Source organism: Anabrus simplex, chromosome 4 (genome assembly GCF_040414725.1).
Source record: "Anabrus simplex isolate iqAnaSimp1 chromosome 4, ASM4041472v1, whole genome shotgun sequence".
In the NCBI taxonomy this organism is placed as follows: Eukaryota; Metazoa; Arthropoda; class Insecta; order Orthoptera; family Tettigoniidae; genus Anabrus; species Anabrus simplex.
The window spans coordinates 431,207,475-431,223,520 of NC_090268.1; the positions used below are offsets into that span (position 1 = coordinate 431,207,475).

General features: G+C 35.6%; 1 protein-coding gene across 1 annotated transcript in view; it reads left to right on the plus strand.

Moving 5' to 3' along the window:
* Window positions 1-16,046, plus strand: part of LOC136872318 (zinc finger protein 341) — a 230,771-nt gene that overhangs the window by 171,226 nt on the left and 43,499 nt on the right. Inside the window, exon 11 of the mRNA XM_068227436.1 lies at window positions 9,462-9,723. Coding sequence (XP_068083537.1) covers window positions 9,462-9,723 — 262 coding nt within the window. The remainder of the gene's footprint in view (window positions 1-9,461; window positions 9,724-16,046) is intronic.

A 16,046-nucleotide genomic window follows, 5' to 3' on the forward strand; every position in this document is an offset into this window, starting at 1 on the left:
ACTATTGTAAGTTGATTATAATCCAGGATGCAGTCGTATTTACATCCTGATACAATGCACACACGATATTCTATTTGATTTTGTTTGAAAACCATCAATACCTTGATGTTCAAAGCACACGAAACAAATGAAAACACAAAAAAACTATGTATGATAGGGTGGCCACTATAAAGTTATTCTAACATGGTAGCCTACATAGAAATTAAGTTCCCACAATAACGCATTTCAGCATCTTCCTCGTTAGGCAAACACTGAAAACAGTGTTGTTCTTTTCTGAAATACAAGTCAATGGTGCGCTGCTAAGTGCATTTCTGTAATTTGTTGAAATTAAATCTTCTGTTACATCCATTGCATTCACAGCATTTTCTGGGACATTGCTGGTAGAGATAACACTGTCCAGAATCGATAAGGCTGTCATTGCGTCTTTAGCCGGTGAGAAGATGCTCCGTTTCTGATGTTTCGTCTGCTTGTGATTCTACTTCTGTTAACTCACACGGGTCAGTTGCATCAAAAGAGATACAGTCTGTTACTTATACTTGATTGTCAGTATTCACAAAGTCTTGGAAAGTTTCTTCCAACTCCATATGCTGTTGTAAATCAGTCCAGTCCCTGTTATCAGCATCATCGCACTGTTTCTTCTGTATCATTTGCAAAGAATAGTATAGATAAGAAATGCGTTTTTCCACCAATCAATACACAATTTATTTTAAATAGATTACACTAGTACTTTGAATCTGTCAATACAGAAAATGAAATTTATAAATAATAATTTATAAATAATAATCATTTGCAAAGAACCAGCACTTCTGGAAGCAGTTCTTTATAACAGATTGTGTTACAGTGTCCCAAGCCGTAGCTATACTCTGTATAGCATGAGTTGGGTGCATTTCTTGATATCTCTCTTACTAAAAAATGAACAAGTCACTTCTGATATGCACGTTTCACGCAATAAATAATCCCCTTATCCAATGGTTGCATGTGGCAGTTAGTGTTTGCCGGTAAGTACTGCAGGAGATGGATAATGTTCCTGTCCATCATAGTTGTGGGCAGCGCATTGATCCAAAATAAGAAGAATATTGAGGTCTTTACATGCCATCTTTCTTTCCAAATGACCAAACATTCAAGGAACAAATTTCCTGTCATCTAACCATTTTTAGAAGATCTGTAATCACACACAAAATTCTTCACACTCATAAAGCATCAGGGCTTTGCAAACTTGCCTATTACAAGAGGGCGTATTTTCTCACTGCCATCCACATTACAGCATAGCATCACTGTCACTCTGTCCTTAAAAGCTTTTCTGCCGTGACAAGCCTGTCCTTTCACAGCAAGAGTTTTCGTTGGTCGGGCATTGAAAAAGAGAGCTATCTCGTCCATATTGAACACGTCTTTGCGTACATATTTTGCTAAAATCAGTGCCACTCGTTCCTGCCATTCTTTAATACTTTCTGTGTCAACCCTTGCACTTTCGCCACTCACTGGCTGCCAGGTGATATTATGCCGTTCTTTGAATCGTTGTAGCCAGCTTTTCGAACACTGGAAGTCCAGTCCATGCTTCACTGCCAGTTTGTTGGCTTTTTCTTTTATCAGTAGACCATTACCAGAATATTATTTAAACAGGCTTGACGAAACTATTCTGTTAACTCATCTTCTACCTCCGTGTGCCTTGCTCCTCGAATTTGCCTCCATTGATCAATCTTCTTAGCTTCGATCGCCTGTTGTTCAATCTTTTCTTGATTTTTTTAACAACATCAAAAATGTTGATAGCGGTATTCCGTACGTTTTGGCTATTTCACTTTTAGATTTTTTCTTCTCGACTTCCTTGAATATCCGCAATTTCTCCGCTATCATCTTCGCAGAATACATCTTCTTTTCGGCCATTATAAAAAATTGTGACTCTATGAAACTTGAACAAAAATAACTCCGCGACCGTACCGTACGCGTACTTCACAACAGTAATAAGGCTTTTGACAATGCGATTAAAAAGTAACAAAGAAGCAGCAATATAAGCTTCAGTTCCAGAAAAACTGAAGTAGGGCCAACCTACTATTCTGGCACATACGCGACAATGGATATGAGACAGTTTCTCATTGTCGTAGTCGTTTACATTGACTTTATTTGTTAGCTGCTTTGCAGCAACCAGATTACAGTACTGATTTTGAATTACATAGTTTAAGGGCCTGATGAGAACTTAAAATTACATATTAACACGTTCGTGGCCGATGACGACACGTGCGTCACACTCCGTGCCAAATATTAAAGCTCGTATTTCCGCCAATATGTATGTAAACTCCGGGCATCAGATCAATTGTTAGTTACAATCTTGGTAGCCATTGCAAGTCTGCATACATTTCTGTGATGTCAAGAGAGAACGGTGAAGTTTCAGAACCTTCTCACCGGAAGAGGGATAAACAGGCGATTTGCAATTAATGATGATAGTCTGGAAGCTCTCCTGAATGTTAGTGACAGTGACAGCATTAATAGTGATGACATTGATGACAGTGTGAAAAGTGACTGTAGACACCTGAGTGAGAATTTTAATCACGGATGTGTGTGTCGAACGTCTACTCCCAATTCTCACATTACAGAAGTTGAGGAAGACGTAAGTAATATCTCATCTCCAAATATCCCGCCAAATAACATGGGCAGTATTTTAGGGGTCATTTCTAGGAGTTCAGACTCGTCCTCAATGAAACAAATAAACTGTATTGGTTGGCCGGGAATGAAGGTTCCACTGCCAAGTGACGCGAAACCTATTGATTATTTTTGCTGGCTTGCAGATGACATCTTACTGAATAAAATTGTCAGTGAATGTAATGCACTTGCAGAAGAGTTATTTTTGCGAGGAAATGTCACTGAAAACTAGCACACTGCATTGACTAGTTACATTGTACAGCTTATGGAGTAATGTAGGTACACATTGTTCACACAGCAATAATAAGATTCTACTGCGGAGTAGTTTTGTGTGAAATGTTCAAAAACTTATTTTTCTGTTGTAAAGAAATTACTACAATCGAACAAAACATTATTTTCCTCGTTCCACGTCATTAAGAGTCATGATGCACATGCTGCGTCAAACGGTACCAAAGGCGAAAAGCTCATGCTGCGTCAAATGGCACCAAAGGCGAAAAGCTCATCAGTAGTGTCGCTGATGCAGCGTGTGCGTCATGGCTCGTATGCACATAAATAATATTGAAATAATGAAAATAATAATCTAAAGTGCATAAGAACACAGAAATGAACTCCTTTAAATAAAAATAAAAAATTTCGGTACCCCGGTAATGGTTGCCGATATCCAAGCGGCCGCGAACGTGTTAACCATATTTTGCGTATTTCGAATTAACCGACTTCGAATTTCGCACTTTCTGAACAGCTGATGATGGTGTCAAAAATTGAACGCCGAAACATGTTCTGTAATAAATAATATTGTAAATACCATCCAACAACATTGTATTTTGTATTGAAAAGGTGTAACCCGCTAGATTAATTTAATTGTTAAAGAGTTTTCACTGTAAATCATTGGCTTGTTTGAAACTCAGCTATGCACGTGCTTTGAAGTGCCATTGCTTTTGATCTTGTTTAATGTGGTTTTTGGTAGTTTGATAATGCATTAATTTTTTGTCCTTTCCCTTTTCTCCTCGAGTATAATTGAAGACTTGTATACAGGAACGATCTAACCCTCACTTTCTTCAAATGCAAAAAATGGAAGTTTTGCAAATATCTCAGAAAAGAATATTGGTAACGTGTTTACTTTCTATTTCTGAACCTTGCATAAGTACACATCCCAAAGTTATTTATTACAATGATTCAAGGAAATTTTAACTGAAGTAACTGAAGAAATGATTGATTGAGGAGCACATTTCCAAAATTTCCTATTCCCTTTTACAACTTGCTTTATGTTGCACTGACACAGATAGGTCTTCTGGTGACAACGCAATAGGAATGGGAAGAAAGCGTCCACAGCCTTGATTAATGTACAACCCCCATCATTTGCCTTGTGTAAAAATGGGTAACAATAGTAAACCATCTTCAGGGCTGTCGACAGTGGGGTTCGAATCTCTTATCCAAAGTGACTTCCGAGTAAATAAGGTAAACATAAACAGTAGAAGTTCATTATAGTGAGAATTCAGAACGGCGTAAAGATTACTCGCTATAGCGGATTGTCGTTATATCCAACTTTTCGTAAAATCGGTATGGAACGGATATCAGTTGGGTTCAAAACTTACATTTTCGCAGATTTCCATACTATGACTTACTCTATAGTTATTTTCCTAATTCCATGAAAAGGTGAACGCATATGTTCAATTTCATTCTGAAAAATTGGAGTAATATCACTCCAGTGGCTTTGGTGGCAAACGTTTTAGTTTTCTTATTCAAACAGCATTATCTAACCTAAAACCTACATATTTCAAGCGCCAGTAGAGTAATGATAGACTTTTTGCTATAAGTCTAACACCCGCCGGGCAGAGTGGCTCAGACGGTTAAGGCGCTGGCCTTCTGACCCCAACTTGGCAGGTTCGATCCTGGCTCAGTCCGGTGGTATTCGAGGTGCTCAAATACGTCAGCCTCATGTTCGTAGATTTACTGGCACGTAAAAGAACTCCTGCAGGACTAAATTCCGGCACCTCAGCATCTCTGAAAACCGTAAAAGTAGTTAGTGGGACCTAAAGCAAATAACATTATTGTTGTTGTTGTTGTTGTTGTTGTTGTTGTTGTTGTTATTATTATTATTATTATTATTATTATTATTATTATTATTATTATTATTATTATTATTATTATAAGTCTAACGAGACTTCAGAAAATACAGTCAAACCTCCTCACTGGATTTTCTCATTAAGACAGTTTCTCACTTAACACATCATAAATTCGAAGTGCTGGTGCACGTTGTCTTAAATCTATATAAAAACACCTCATTCATCGCATCACAAATTTCCACCGTTATGATCACATTTTTCCTAGCCCTGAAAATGTTCTTTTTGTCATCCCTTGTGAAAGGAACGTGATTTCCAACACAGATTAGAGTATGCATACAATTTCCAGAATATTCGTTTAATGTCAACCTAGTCAATGCTTACAATACCACATTTTGTGGTTAGATAATTATAAAAAATAGACAGATCGTGAACATGTTTCGCCCTTCCTAATGGGCATCATCAGCACAATGGATAACCTTAAAACAAATGATTACAATTAAGACTGTTTACAACTATTAGTCATATAAAATTGGAATGAGATGTTGTGATATTAAAAGTTATTTTCAATATCATGATAAAAAAGTTTGATGTCAAAATTACAAAAACAAGTTAAAACAATTGTAGTACAATTTTACAATATTGTCTAAAAAAAATTTATTTGTTAATATTGGTGAGAAGTTTGTCAATCGGCATTCGTCTGGAATTGAAATGGATCCTTTTCTTTTAACTTTAGGTGAAAGTCAATATTATAATCGTGTTCACCAGCAAGTAGAATTTGCAGAATAGAATATATTCTGAAGTTAAAAGAAAAGGATCCGTTTCAATTCCAGACGAATGCCGATTGACAAACTTCTCACCAATATTAACAAATAAAATTTTTTTAGACAATATTGTAAAATTGTACTACAATTGTTTTAACTTGTTTTTGTAATTTTGACATCAAACTTTATCATGATATTGAAAATAACTTTTAATATCACAACATCTCATTCCAATTTTATATGACTAATAGTTGTAAACAGTCTTAATTGTAATCATTTGTTTTAAGGTTATCCATTGTGCTGATGATGCCCATTAGGAAGGGCGAAACATGTTCACGATATGTCTATTTTTTATAATTATCTAACCACAAAATGTGGTATTGTAAGTATTGACTAGGTTGACATTAAACGAATATTCTGGAAATTGTATGCATTCACTGTCGTCAATACGGACCAAAAAGTGAGGTTAATGACTTGTAACAGATTAGAGTACTCGCAACAGTGGGCCGGTCGGAGAAAGTTGGGCGAAAAGGAGAAATGGCCTTGAATTCCTGAACTTTACAGGTTAAGCAAGTCGTTAGCTTCAGGAAAGTTCAGTTTTGCTCTCCGGTTTTCATTGATATTGCTGAATAACCCAGAAAGCCTGTTTGTGCTTGTATTTCTAATTCCATTCAGAAATTAGAAATTTATTCTGTGTTGAGTGATACAGTGAAGGGTAGTGAATATTTTTTGCATGATAATCTACGTACAGATTAGGAACATAATCGCATGAAGAAGACTAGCATGGTGCATATTTATGTAGCCAAGTTATGAATACTAGAAAAGTCATGATGTTGCTTACTAATGAAGACAAAATTAAAATGTAGGTAGTGGACAGGCAACCACATCTTTCAACGGTGGCGCATATGTTGAAACTGCGCGACTCGAGTCAATCAAAGTGTTGCCGCATTCGAGATCATGATCAAAGTAATCCTCTTGCATGGCCGGGTTTAACCTTCAACTAATTCGTGGTCGAAGAGTGTGACCAGAAAACAGTGTTTAATAACTGACTGATCCGAAATATAAGGCTTCAGCTGACATTCGTTTTACAAAAACTGTGATCTGCAAATAATGCGCTGATACTTTAATGCACCCCAGTGCAAATTTTTTATATTAATGTTGTCTGGTGTTTTACATACCTATTAATAAACGGTTGTTATTTAATAAGCCCTAGTGGAAAAGGTTTTTGTATTTCTCTCTTATTTTTCATGCTGTTTAATATTCTCATCTTTAGAAACGGTAGTTGGCCTATATCTTTCACAGTACCTGTTCATACACAGCATAAAATGCACGTGTATATTGAAAAAAAAAATACATATCAAGTGTTTACATATCCCTATTGGATAGTTCTGATTTGTGTATTCAATAGTACATTTTCTCGCTTAACACATTCTCTTTCCTTGTCCCCTGCAGAAATGCTGTAATGTGGTTTTACCGAATAAACTAACCTCTGAAATCAGTCATCCACCCTGCGCCATATTTTATGGTGTTTCACATTCTTACTTCATTTCAGTACTGCTACGTAGCATTTAAATTAACAACGATAAAGACAAATTTAAGGTATCCACCTTTTCAATACAAAAAAGTTTTATGTTCTAGTTAAAACACAACACTTATGTTGGGACTGGTTTCGACACTGGGCGAGTGTCATCATCAGCCAATCTTGCAAATAGGGTCAAAGAACATGTGGTACAAAAAATTGTTACATACATGTAGATTATAAAACCTTAATGCTATTGACCAAGAAAATAAGAGAGAATGATAGAGTTAAAAACATGAGTCTACTGTTGCTGATGAAATGAAATCTTGAGAGTCTTATGCGATCTTAAATGAGAATGAAAACACGTATATTGCTAAAACTTTGTTGATCCACTTTGTTTTAAATTATGCGATCGTTTACTTAACTGCTGTTATCGGCCACGTTATTCACGCATTTAAAATACAAAACCTGTTTTCTTTCATTTTCAAATTGTGTTAACAGCACTCCAGTCGACGAGTATTACTAATCGACTCCAACTTCCCCTTTGAGTTTGAATGTAGACAAGAGAGCTTGCTAGTGCACGTAGCACTAAAACTAATCCGATGGAATCAGTCACTACGATTTGCATTTAGTGCAGTCGCCTAGGTGGCAGATTCCCTATACTGAAGATGATCGATCGCACTCAATATAATTGCTGGAGTGCATAAATATCGATAACGGAAAAAATAACGCATGCTAAATAGCTCGTTATAACGGGTGCTTCAGTGATAGGTTTCTCGCTGTAACCGAAATTTTCAAGGGACAGGAAAAGTCATTCGTTACACCAGAGTTCTCTCTATATGCCGTACTCGCTATAGGGGACTTCTACTGTATAACTAAAAGTGTTTGTTTTCTCATTTTTGTGATTTACTATACTTATTTTATCTTTAGAAATACTATTTAAGAGTCTTGGAAATTGATATCGTCATCATTTTCAAGATATTTCACTTCAAAATTTGGATAAGACAGATTTTGGAACAAAACAATGGATGAGGAAAGTTTAGAACAATGAAACCTGGAAAAGACCCCTTTTGGAACTGATTTTGTTCAAAATTATTTCATTGCTATGAAAATAATTGTGGTTGTGTATACTGTAATAAAAATGTAATGACATTACAAGGGTATGAAAATATTTGAAAATAAATGTTGCAGGATAGAATTGGCACCTCTTGTTACACTCACAGTTCTGGTTCATCCTTGTTAGTAGAATATTCTTCCTCTTTATGTCATCATTATTCTCATCTCTCTCACAAATTTTATCAACAGTTTCTTTGATTATTTTACACAATCTTCTTCTAGGCAGTTGTCTCTGAAATCGTGTCAGAAAGTTGCCTTCATCCCAAAGTTTGTTCAGATTTACACTTAACTTACCTTTTTCTAATCTGTGAAAATTCTTTGCCCTTCTTGCGTACACCCTTAAGTTGGGAGAGGTCTGATCGATAACTGACTTCACATCTGATGGTAATATTATTACTTGAAGTTCAGTTTTTCAAGGAAAGTCTTTTGCAGAGGAGAAATTTGAAGTGCCAGCTTCCTAGTGGCTTCATGTTTTCAGACACAGCTATTTCCACTTTTAAACAGAAATTCCTTCCTTATCAAATTGATGAACAGTACCTAATTCAGAGAATACAGTAATATGTTCTGCAGGGTCGGTGATAGTGTCCTTTTTACGTACAACTTTTTCTTTTCTGTGAAAACCTTGCCTTTTAGTATAAAAGAATGGCTAACCTTAGGAGAAGATGAAAATTATTTACTTGATATTAGTGTGTACATATTTGCTGAGCCAATGAAATAACATGCCTGCCACGGTGCTCGTTTTATTTTTGTTCACCACAGCAGTATACCTCCATAGAAAAAAGCACCAATTCAATATTTCCATTACTGCAGATAAGGCAAGTTGGGAAAGATAGTTCATTTACATACAAAATTTTTATAAAATGTAAATAAGGTGTGTTTCAGAAATACATGCCTTCTTTTAACACAATACCATTATGGGATTTATAGTTGAAATCCATTTCCAAGAGAAGATAAACGTGAGAATGTTAATAGCATATTATTAATTAGATGAGCATTGGCATTTCCTGCTCTTATTAATGATAAAAAATGCATCTTAAGAACCAAGTTAAAATGGTATTTTAATGGTTAAACAATTTTTATGTTCACAAAACCACCTCAGCAAACATGGAAGAAATATATTTGGATGTATTTAGCCACATAGAGCTTCCGTATTGCTATGTTAACCATTATTGGTCTGTACACATCTTAACCAAGTGATGGCAGCACAAAGGTCAAATTTTTACTTATTTTTTTTTAGGGTTAGACCATTTTTTCATGTATGTATTCAATTGTCTTTTTTTTCTTACATACCTCGTATAAGAGGATTCTCATTTTTCTGTAAATAATTTATTATAACACTAAAAAGGTGCGTGTTGGTTTTTGTTGCAGGTATTTTCTCTGCACAAAGTGCAAGAGTAAGTTTACCTCTTCAAAAGCTTTGGAGCATCACTTGTCCACAACAGATCATAATTATCCTTGTCCAAATTGTGGGAAGGTGTTCGCATGTGAACGTTACTTGCGTCGGCATCTTCCCACTCATGGTGCTCCAGAGTCCTACATATGCCCAGTATGTGATAAGGGATTCCGCACAGAGCAGTACCTCAACACTCATCGCTCCATCCACACGGGAGAGAAGCCCTACACTTGCCACGTAAGCTGTTCATAACTTAATATAAAATAAGGAAACAGGTAGAGAGTAACAAACAAATGACATTTATATTTTAAAAATTATAATATAAGCATGTGCCTCATACTTCTTAATTCCTCACAGATTAGATATATTGGTTCAGTTCAAATTTTCGCTGTCTGTCTGAGTGAAATGGATTGCCAGAATTTATCAAAAATCAGTATTTAGGTTGAAAGTCAAGATTTGCATTAGGTTGTATGTTAATTGATTAGTATACAGTGGCATACCAATATTATGGGGGCCAAGAGATGAAGTGTCATATTTTTCTTTCAATATTAGCTGTTTCTAAATCTACACATTAAAGATGTATGTAAAAAAAAGTTCCTTATCTTTTATGTTTCATGCATTTTTACTGTGTGAGGAAAATTTTATTTTGTACATACCTCCAAGTATGTCCAGAGATGTTACTTCTGTCTGATGGTGGTGGTGGTGATGATGATGATGATAATGATGATTATGATTATGATTATGATGGACTATCACTTGCTGACAAGTATGATTGTCTTCTTCAAACCTCAATTCTTGTGGGTTCTTTAGATGGTTGTAGAGGCCAGTCTTGAAGCCACAGATTCTACCACATTATTGACATATATTTGGTCTGGTGGGGGCTGACTGTGTATTGTTTTTCTTCAGGAGTTCCCGTTGTTTCCTAGCATTGCGCTCTCGGTTTCTGTTTTGCGATGTTGTTTAGTATATCTTTGTACTGCTTCTGCGGTCGTCGGTGTTGTCTTTGACCATCCTTTAGCTGGGACACAGGATTCGTTTTGGCAGACTGAATTCAGGCATATGAAAAAGCTTGGCATGCTCAGCACGCAAAGGTTCGTCTGGATGCTTTAACCCTCAAATGGTCTATGTAAACTACTGTTATGGCCACACGATTTTCAGGATTTTTGTACTAAAAATTCTTAAAAATAGGTTTTAAAAGGAAACCATGCAGTGTAATATATTTTATTAAATCATAATATCATAGGCTATTGCAATAAATATATTTTTGTTTTGTACCTTTCATTATATCTTTACAGCCATCCTGAGTTTCCAAAAAAGTGTTCCAGAATGATATTATCAAAATGTTTGCGCCCATACCAGACACTAAAATACTCGACTTGCCCAAGAAAGTCAAATCACAATGTTGTTCACAATTTTATGCACTTGAAAAAATATAAACACTTTAGATGTTATATATACAAATAAAGATATATATACATATATACACAAGCACTAGAACGCCTCCACAGAGTCACTCAGAAGAGCTACCAGAACTAGACTGCTCTCTCCTTTTTCTTCCTCTCCTTTTAGGCCTCCAAAAGTGCTGTAAATTGTGGTAACACTCCCTGTGAACTGCACAGTTACAACCCGAGCACAAATACTGGGTCCTTCCCCTTTTTTTTGTTGGTCCACAGATTACGCATAAATGTTCCAGCTTTCCAGGAAGTTTGTCACTGTCATTTACACTCATATCACTCGCGTCACTCATTATTTCATCCAACATCTTCCGAATGGGACTTGAACCTAAATTATTCGCCATTTCCGCAAAACACTGATAAAAACAGCGCGTACAACAGAACTATACCGTGACGCGGCAAGGCGCCATATTGTACTTCACAGTTAAGGTAGCGAGCCTAACGACTGAATTTTAAGACTGCGCAGTTTATTTAAACGGCAGTCTACAGCCTAGCAACTAGACCACGACATGTACAAAAAGGGCGATGCATCGTCGTTTAACCATTGAGAGTTAATGCATGCACAACAGTAAATTTGTAAGGATACAGATGCAGGCCTTTTTTTATAATGTTTTGACAAGATGATCTTTTACCTCATGCACAGATAAACGGTGTTGAGATTTCGTCGGACTTCATTCCAGGCTCTCTTTCACTCGAACAATGTTTTCTGGTGTTCAAACTCTTTTAGAATAGTTACAGTTTTTATTCGCTACAGAACCCTTTTTACACCATTTTGCCACTAAGTTTTGCATCGCAGTCTTTGCTGAAGGTTATGTCAAAACTCTTGTGCAAACAGTTCTGCACAGGTTTTCCACTAATTGTGTTTCACATAACAATCGACAATGAACACGCGCTGTTTTATCATGACCACCAATTTGTGTTGCATTTAGTTTTAGTAAACACATCTGCTCCTCTCATTCACTCACTCACTCACTCACTCACTCAATCACGGATTGTCCGTAAATATCACAGATTTGACCTCATGATTACGTCGGTACAGTTAAAGTATGTCATAGAATGTCATAGAAAGAAAGAGATCCACCTTATCAATACAAAATTTAATATTGTTATTTAAAACAGGACCGGTTTCGACTTATTACAAGTCATCTTCAGCTGTCATTTACATTCACATTAGAATACATGTTCAAACAGGTGTATCTTACAAATAAACATGTCGTGTTTGATAGACATTAGATAGTATGTCTAGAAGTGAAATTCTGCTTCTTATATCTAAGTTTAAAGGATCAAAAATATTAAAAAGATATCTATCTTTAACACATTAAAAAATTACAACACATGATAAAATTTGTTGTTTACACCTGACCTTGAATATAGCATTATCGTTCAAGTTTAACTAATAATAGTTCTTAAAAGGACTTTTATAATGCATTGTTTTTAGTCGACTAAATATGCTTAAATGTAGCTGCATGTGCTTATACAGATACTTCTTATTAGGCTTAGACTTCGTCAAAATGAGTAATGTGAATTCAAAGTTGAAATTACAATAACAAAGTGAAGTGCGTTTGAATTAATATTGAATGACCTCTTCAAATATATACTGTGTAAAATACATTAAAATCAACATAAAACAATGGTACATTTCAATATAAGTTAAAAAGTAAGAGGCAGTCCTGCAAATTTGTAAAACTTCATATGAAGTACTGTTCTTCATGTGTACATGCCAAGTTCAAATGGGGCACTATTGGCCACTATTTGCTTAAAGTCCAATCACTATAAATTTATATTGTCTGGTTGAATATACAGATTGAAGATGAATGTGCTGCTGGGGTTATGAAAGCTGTTGTTGTAGGTGGTTCTTTTTCGGTCTATGATACTTGCTAACTATCTGTAAAAAGTAAATGAAATCAATTAGAAGCGCATTAGAATGTTAAAGTGTTAAACTTGTGTGTGTCTGTGTGTGTATTGTAGAGATTACTTACTGTCGTGAGATGATTGGGAAGTGTATCGCTTGGCAGCTTGGCGTGTACTATATCGTGAACTTGTGGTATTGGTATCTGTTCGCGTGAGGGGAATGGAGGGGTGGGGAAGGGGAGTTGCTAATTGTGTAGAGGTGGAGTTAGTTGTGTCTTTCTCCTGCGCTGTGGATTGCGCGTGGTGTTTATTGACTGTTCTCAAATAATAGTTTTTTATAAAAGGGATAATTTTATTAAATAAAATATTGTTTTTTTCTGTGATTTCATTAATATTATAATTAGGGTTGGCATATTGGTCTATTGTTATATATAGTTCTTCAGTAATATTGAGTAAGGGTCCTTTGGGGTTTGTGCTTAATATTATTTAACATTCTAATGCGCTTCTAAGGGCCGGTTGCATAAAAATCGCTAACTGTAGTTCAGTTTTGATCGAAGATCGGAAATGAACTTCGTTCTTTTCTCTGTGTGAGTTGTATAACACTAATCTGAGATCACTGAACCAAGTTCAGTTTTGATCTAAGGTCGACGAAACAGAGTTGACAACATCGCTAAACAAGAGAGATAATTGCGATTGTATCGAATCGAGTTGTATCGAACATGCGATTTAGATAGAAACGATCGACAATTCTCGACGCCATTCGACATTCATTTGTCTGCGATACGTAAACAAAGCCGCAAAATGGAGAAGAAAGATGAGTAACAAGAAGACACGTACTGCAAATTTTAAGAAAGAGGAAAAAAATATGTCCTTCTTACTTCACCCTCCTCAGCAGGCATCTTGATGAATTGAGGTTTTAGAGCTGCAATCTCTCTAGTGACTTTGTGTATAGTCCTACTTGCAGTTCCTTTATTTACATTAAATACATCTCCAATTACTAGCCTATTTGGAAGCTTCCAGTTGCGTAAAATCTTTAGTGTGAGAAGGATCATGAACATTGGATTCAGTGCATGATTTCGTTTAGTTTGTATCCTTAATTGTAGATGTAATCTTTGTTCTAGTTCTTTAACTACACGTTTTCCTAATCGAAACCGTATTTTAAATTGTCGATCATTTAGTTCTAACAAGGGATTCCTTCTATGTTGAAACACGCGAGGAGCTCTTTGGAGTTCAAACTCTCCATTCTCGGATGAAACGTCAGAGCAATCTGAAATCTGAAAATAGCATAACCTATAGGCCCTAAGCATAAAACAGTGGAGAACAAACAACTTGTCAATAGTAGGATTATTGTTCATTACAATTAGCATTAGGCGTACTTATCATTTTACTTTAGTCAACAGTAGGCCTATTTATTATTTTTCTTTGTAATTATGTCATAGACACCTAAACAGATTTATTTCCAACAAAAATAATAATTATATTCCTTCTGCTGAACTTAGTTCAACCAGGTTAATCTGAGAAAATTCACCAGTCAGATTTGATCTTCCATCAAGAAGACATGATCTTGGATTAATGTTTATACAACCAAAATTCTAAGTTCAGCTTGACTGGAGATCAGTTTCGGGTGGTTGAACTCAGATTAACTTTTATGCAACCGGCCCTAATTGATTTCATTTACTTTTTACAGATAGTTAGCAAGTATCATAGACCGAAAAAGAACCACCTACAACAACAGCTTTCATAACCCCAGCAGCACATTCATCTTCAATCTGTATATTCAACCAGACAATATAAATTTATAGTGATTGGACTTTAAGCAAATAGTGGCCAATAGTGCCCCATTTGAACTTGGCATGTACACATGAAGAACAGTACTTCATATGAAGTTTTACAAATTTGCAGGACTGCCTCTTACTTTTTAACTTATATTGAAATGTACCATTGTTTTATGTTGATTTTAATGTATTTTACACAGTATATATTTGAAGAGGTCATTCAATATTAATTCAAACGCACTTCACTTTGTTATTGTAATTTCAACTTTGAATTCACATTACTCATTTTGACGAAGTCTAAGCCTAATAAGAAGTATCTGTATAAGCACATGCAGCTACATTTAAGCATATTTAGTCGACTAAAAACAATGCATTATAAAAGTCCTTTTAAGAACTATTATTAGTTAAACTTGAACGATAATGCTATATTCAAGGTCAGGTGTAAACAACAAATTTTATCATGTGTTGTAATTTTTTAATGTGTTAAAGATAGATATCTTTTTAATATTTTTGATCCTTTAAACTTAGATATAAGAAGCAGAATTTCACTTCTAGACATACTATCTAATGTCTATCAAACACGACATGTTTATTTGTAAGATACACCTGTTTGAACATGTATTCTAATGTGAATGTAAATGACAGCTGAAGATGACTTGTAATAAGTCGAAACCGGTCCTGTTTTAAATAACAATATTAAATTTTGTATTGATAAGGTGGATCTCTTTCTTTCTATGACATACTATAGATATCAATACGGAACATCATGAAATTTATTAATCAAGGTACAGTTAAAGGGTAAATTATTACGGAAAAGTGACATCACGATAAAGCAATTCTCTACACGAAAAAAGTGCATTATTGCTCAACCCTTCTCGTTAGAACGCTTGTGAGTTGGCAATGATACTTATTCGAACATCTTTTCCTTCTGCTATCTGTGAGCATTGTGTAATTCATTGTGAATGAAGGATCTCTTCTCTGCTATAAAACCTGAAGTGCCGGGCTGAGTGGCTCAGACGGCTGAGGCGCTGACCTTCTGACCCCAACTTGGCAGGTTTGATCCTGCCTCAGTCCGGTGGTATTTGAAGGTGCTCAGATACGTTAGCCTCGTGTCGGTAGATTTACTGGTACGTAAAAGAACTCCTGTAGGACTAAATTCTGGCACCTCGGCATCTCCGAAAAACATAAAAGTAGTTAGTGGGATGTAAAGCAAGTAACATTATTCTTAAACCATAAGTAATATTATATTTGCAGTATTAAGTGTACCTGTCAGTAACTTTCCCACAGAAAGAAATTTCAGTGTTGATAGGAATAATCAAACAGAATTCAGGCCTACATTAAGCAGTCTACACTGGAATTGCTGATGGTTCAGAAGACAAGACGGTCATCACATGGGGAAGAATGCTTTAAGAAAACCTACACTGAAAAACAGCTACTGGGTGCAAAACAAGCTACAAAGAATATTTTATTAAACAAATTA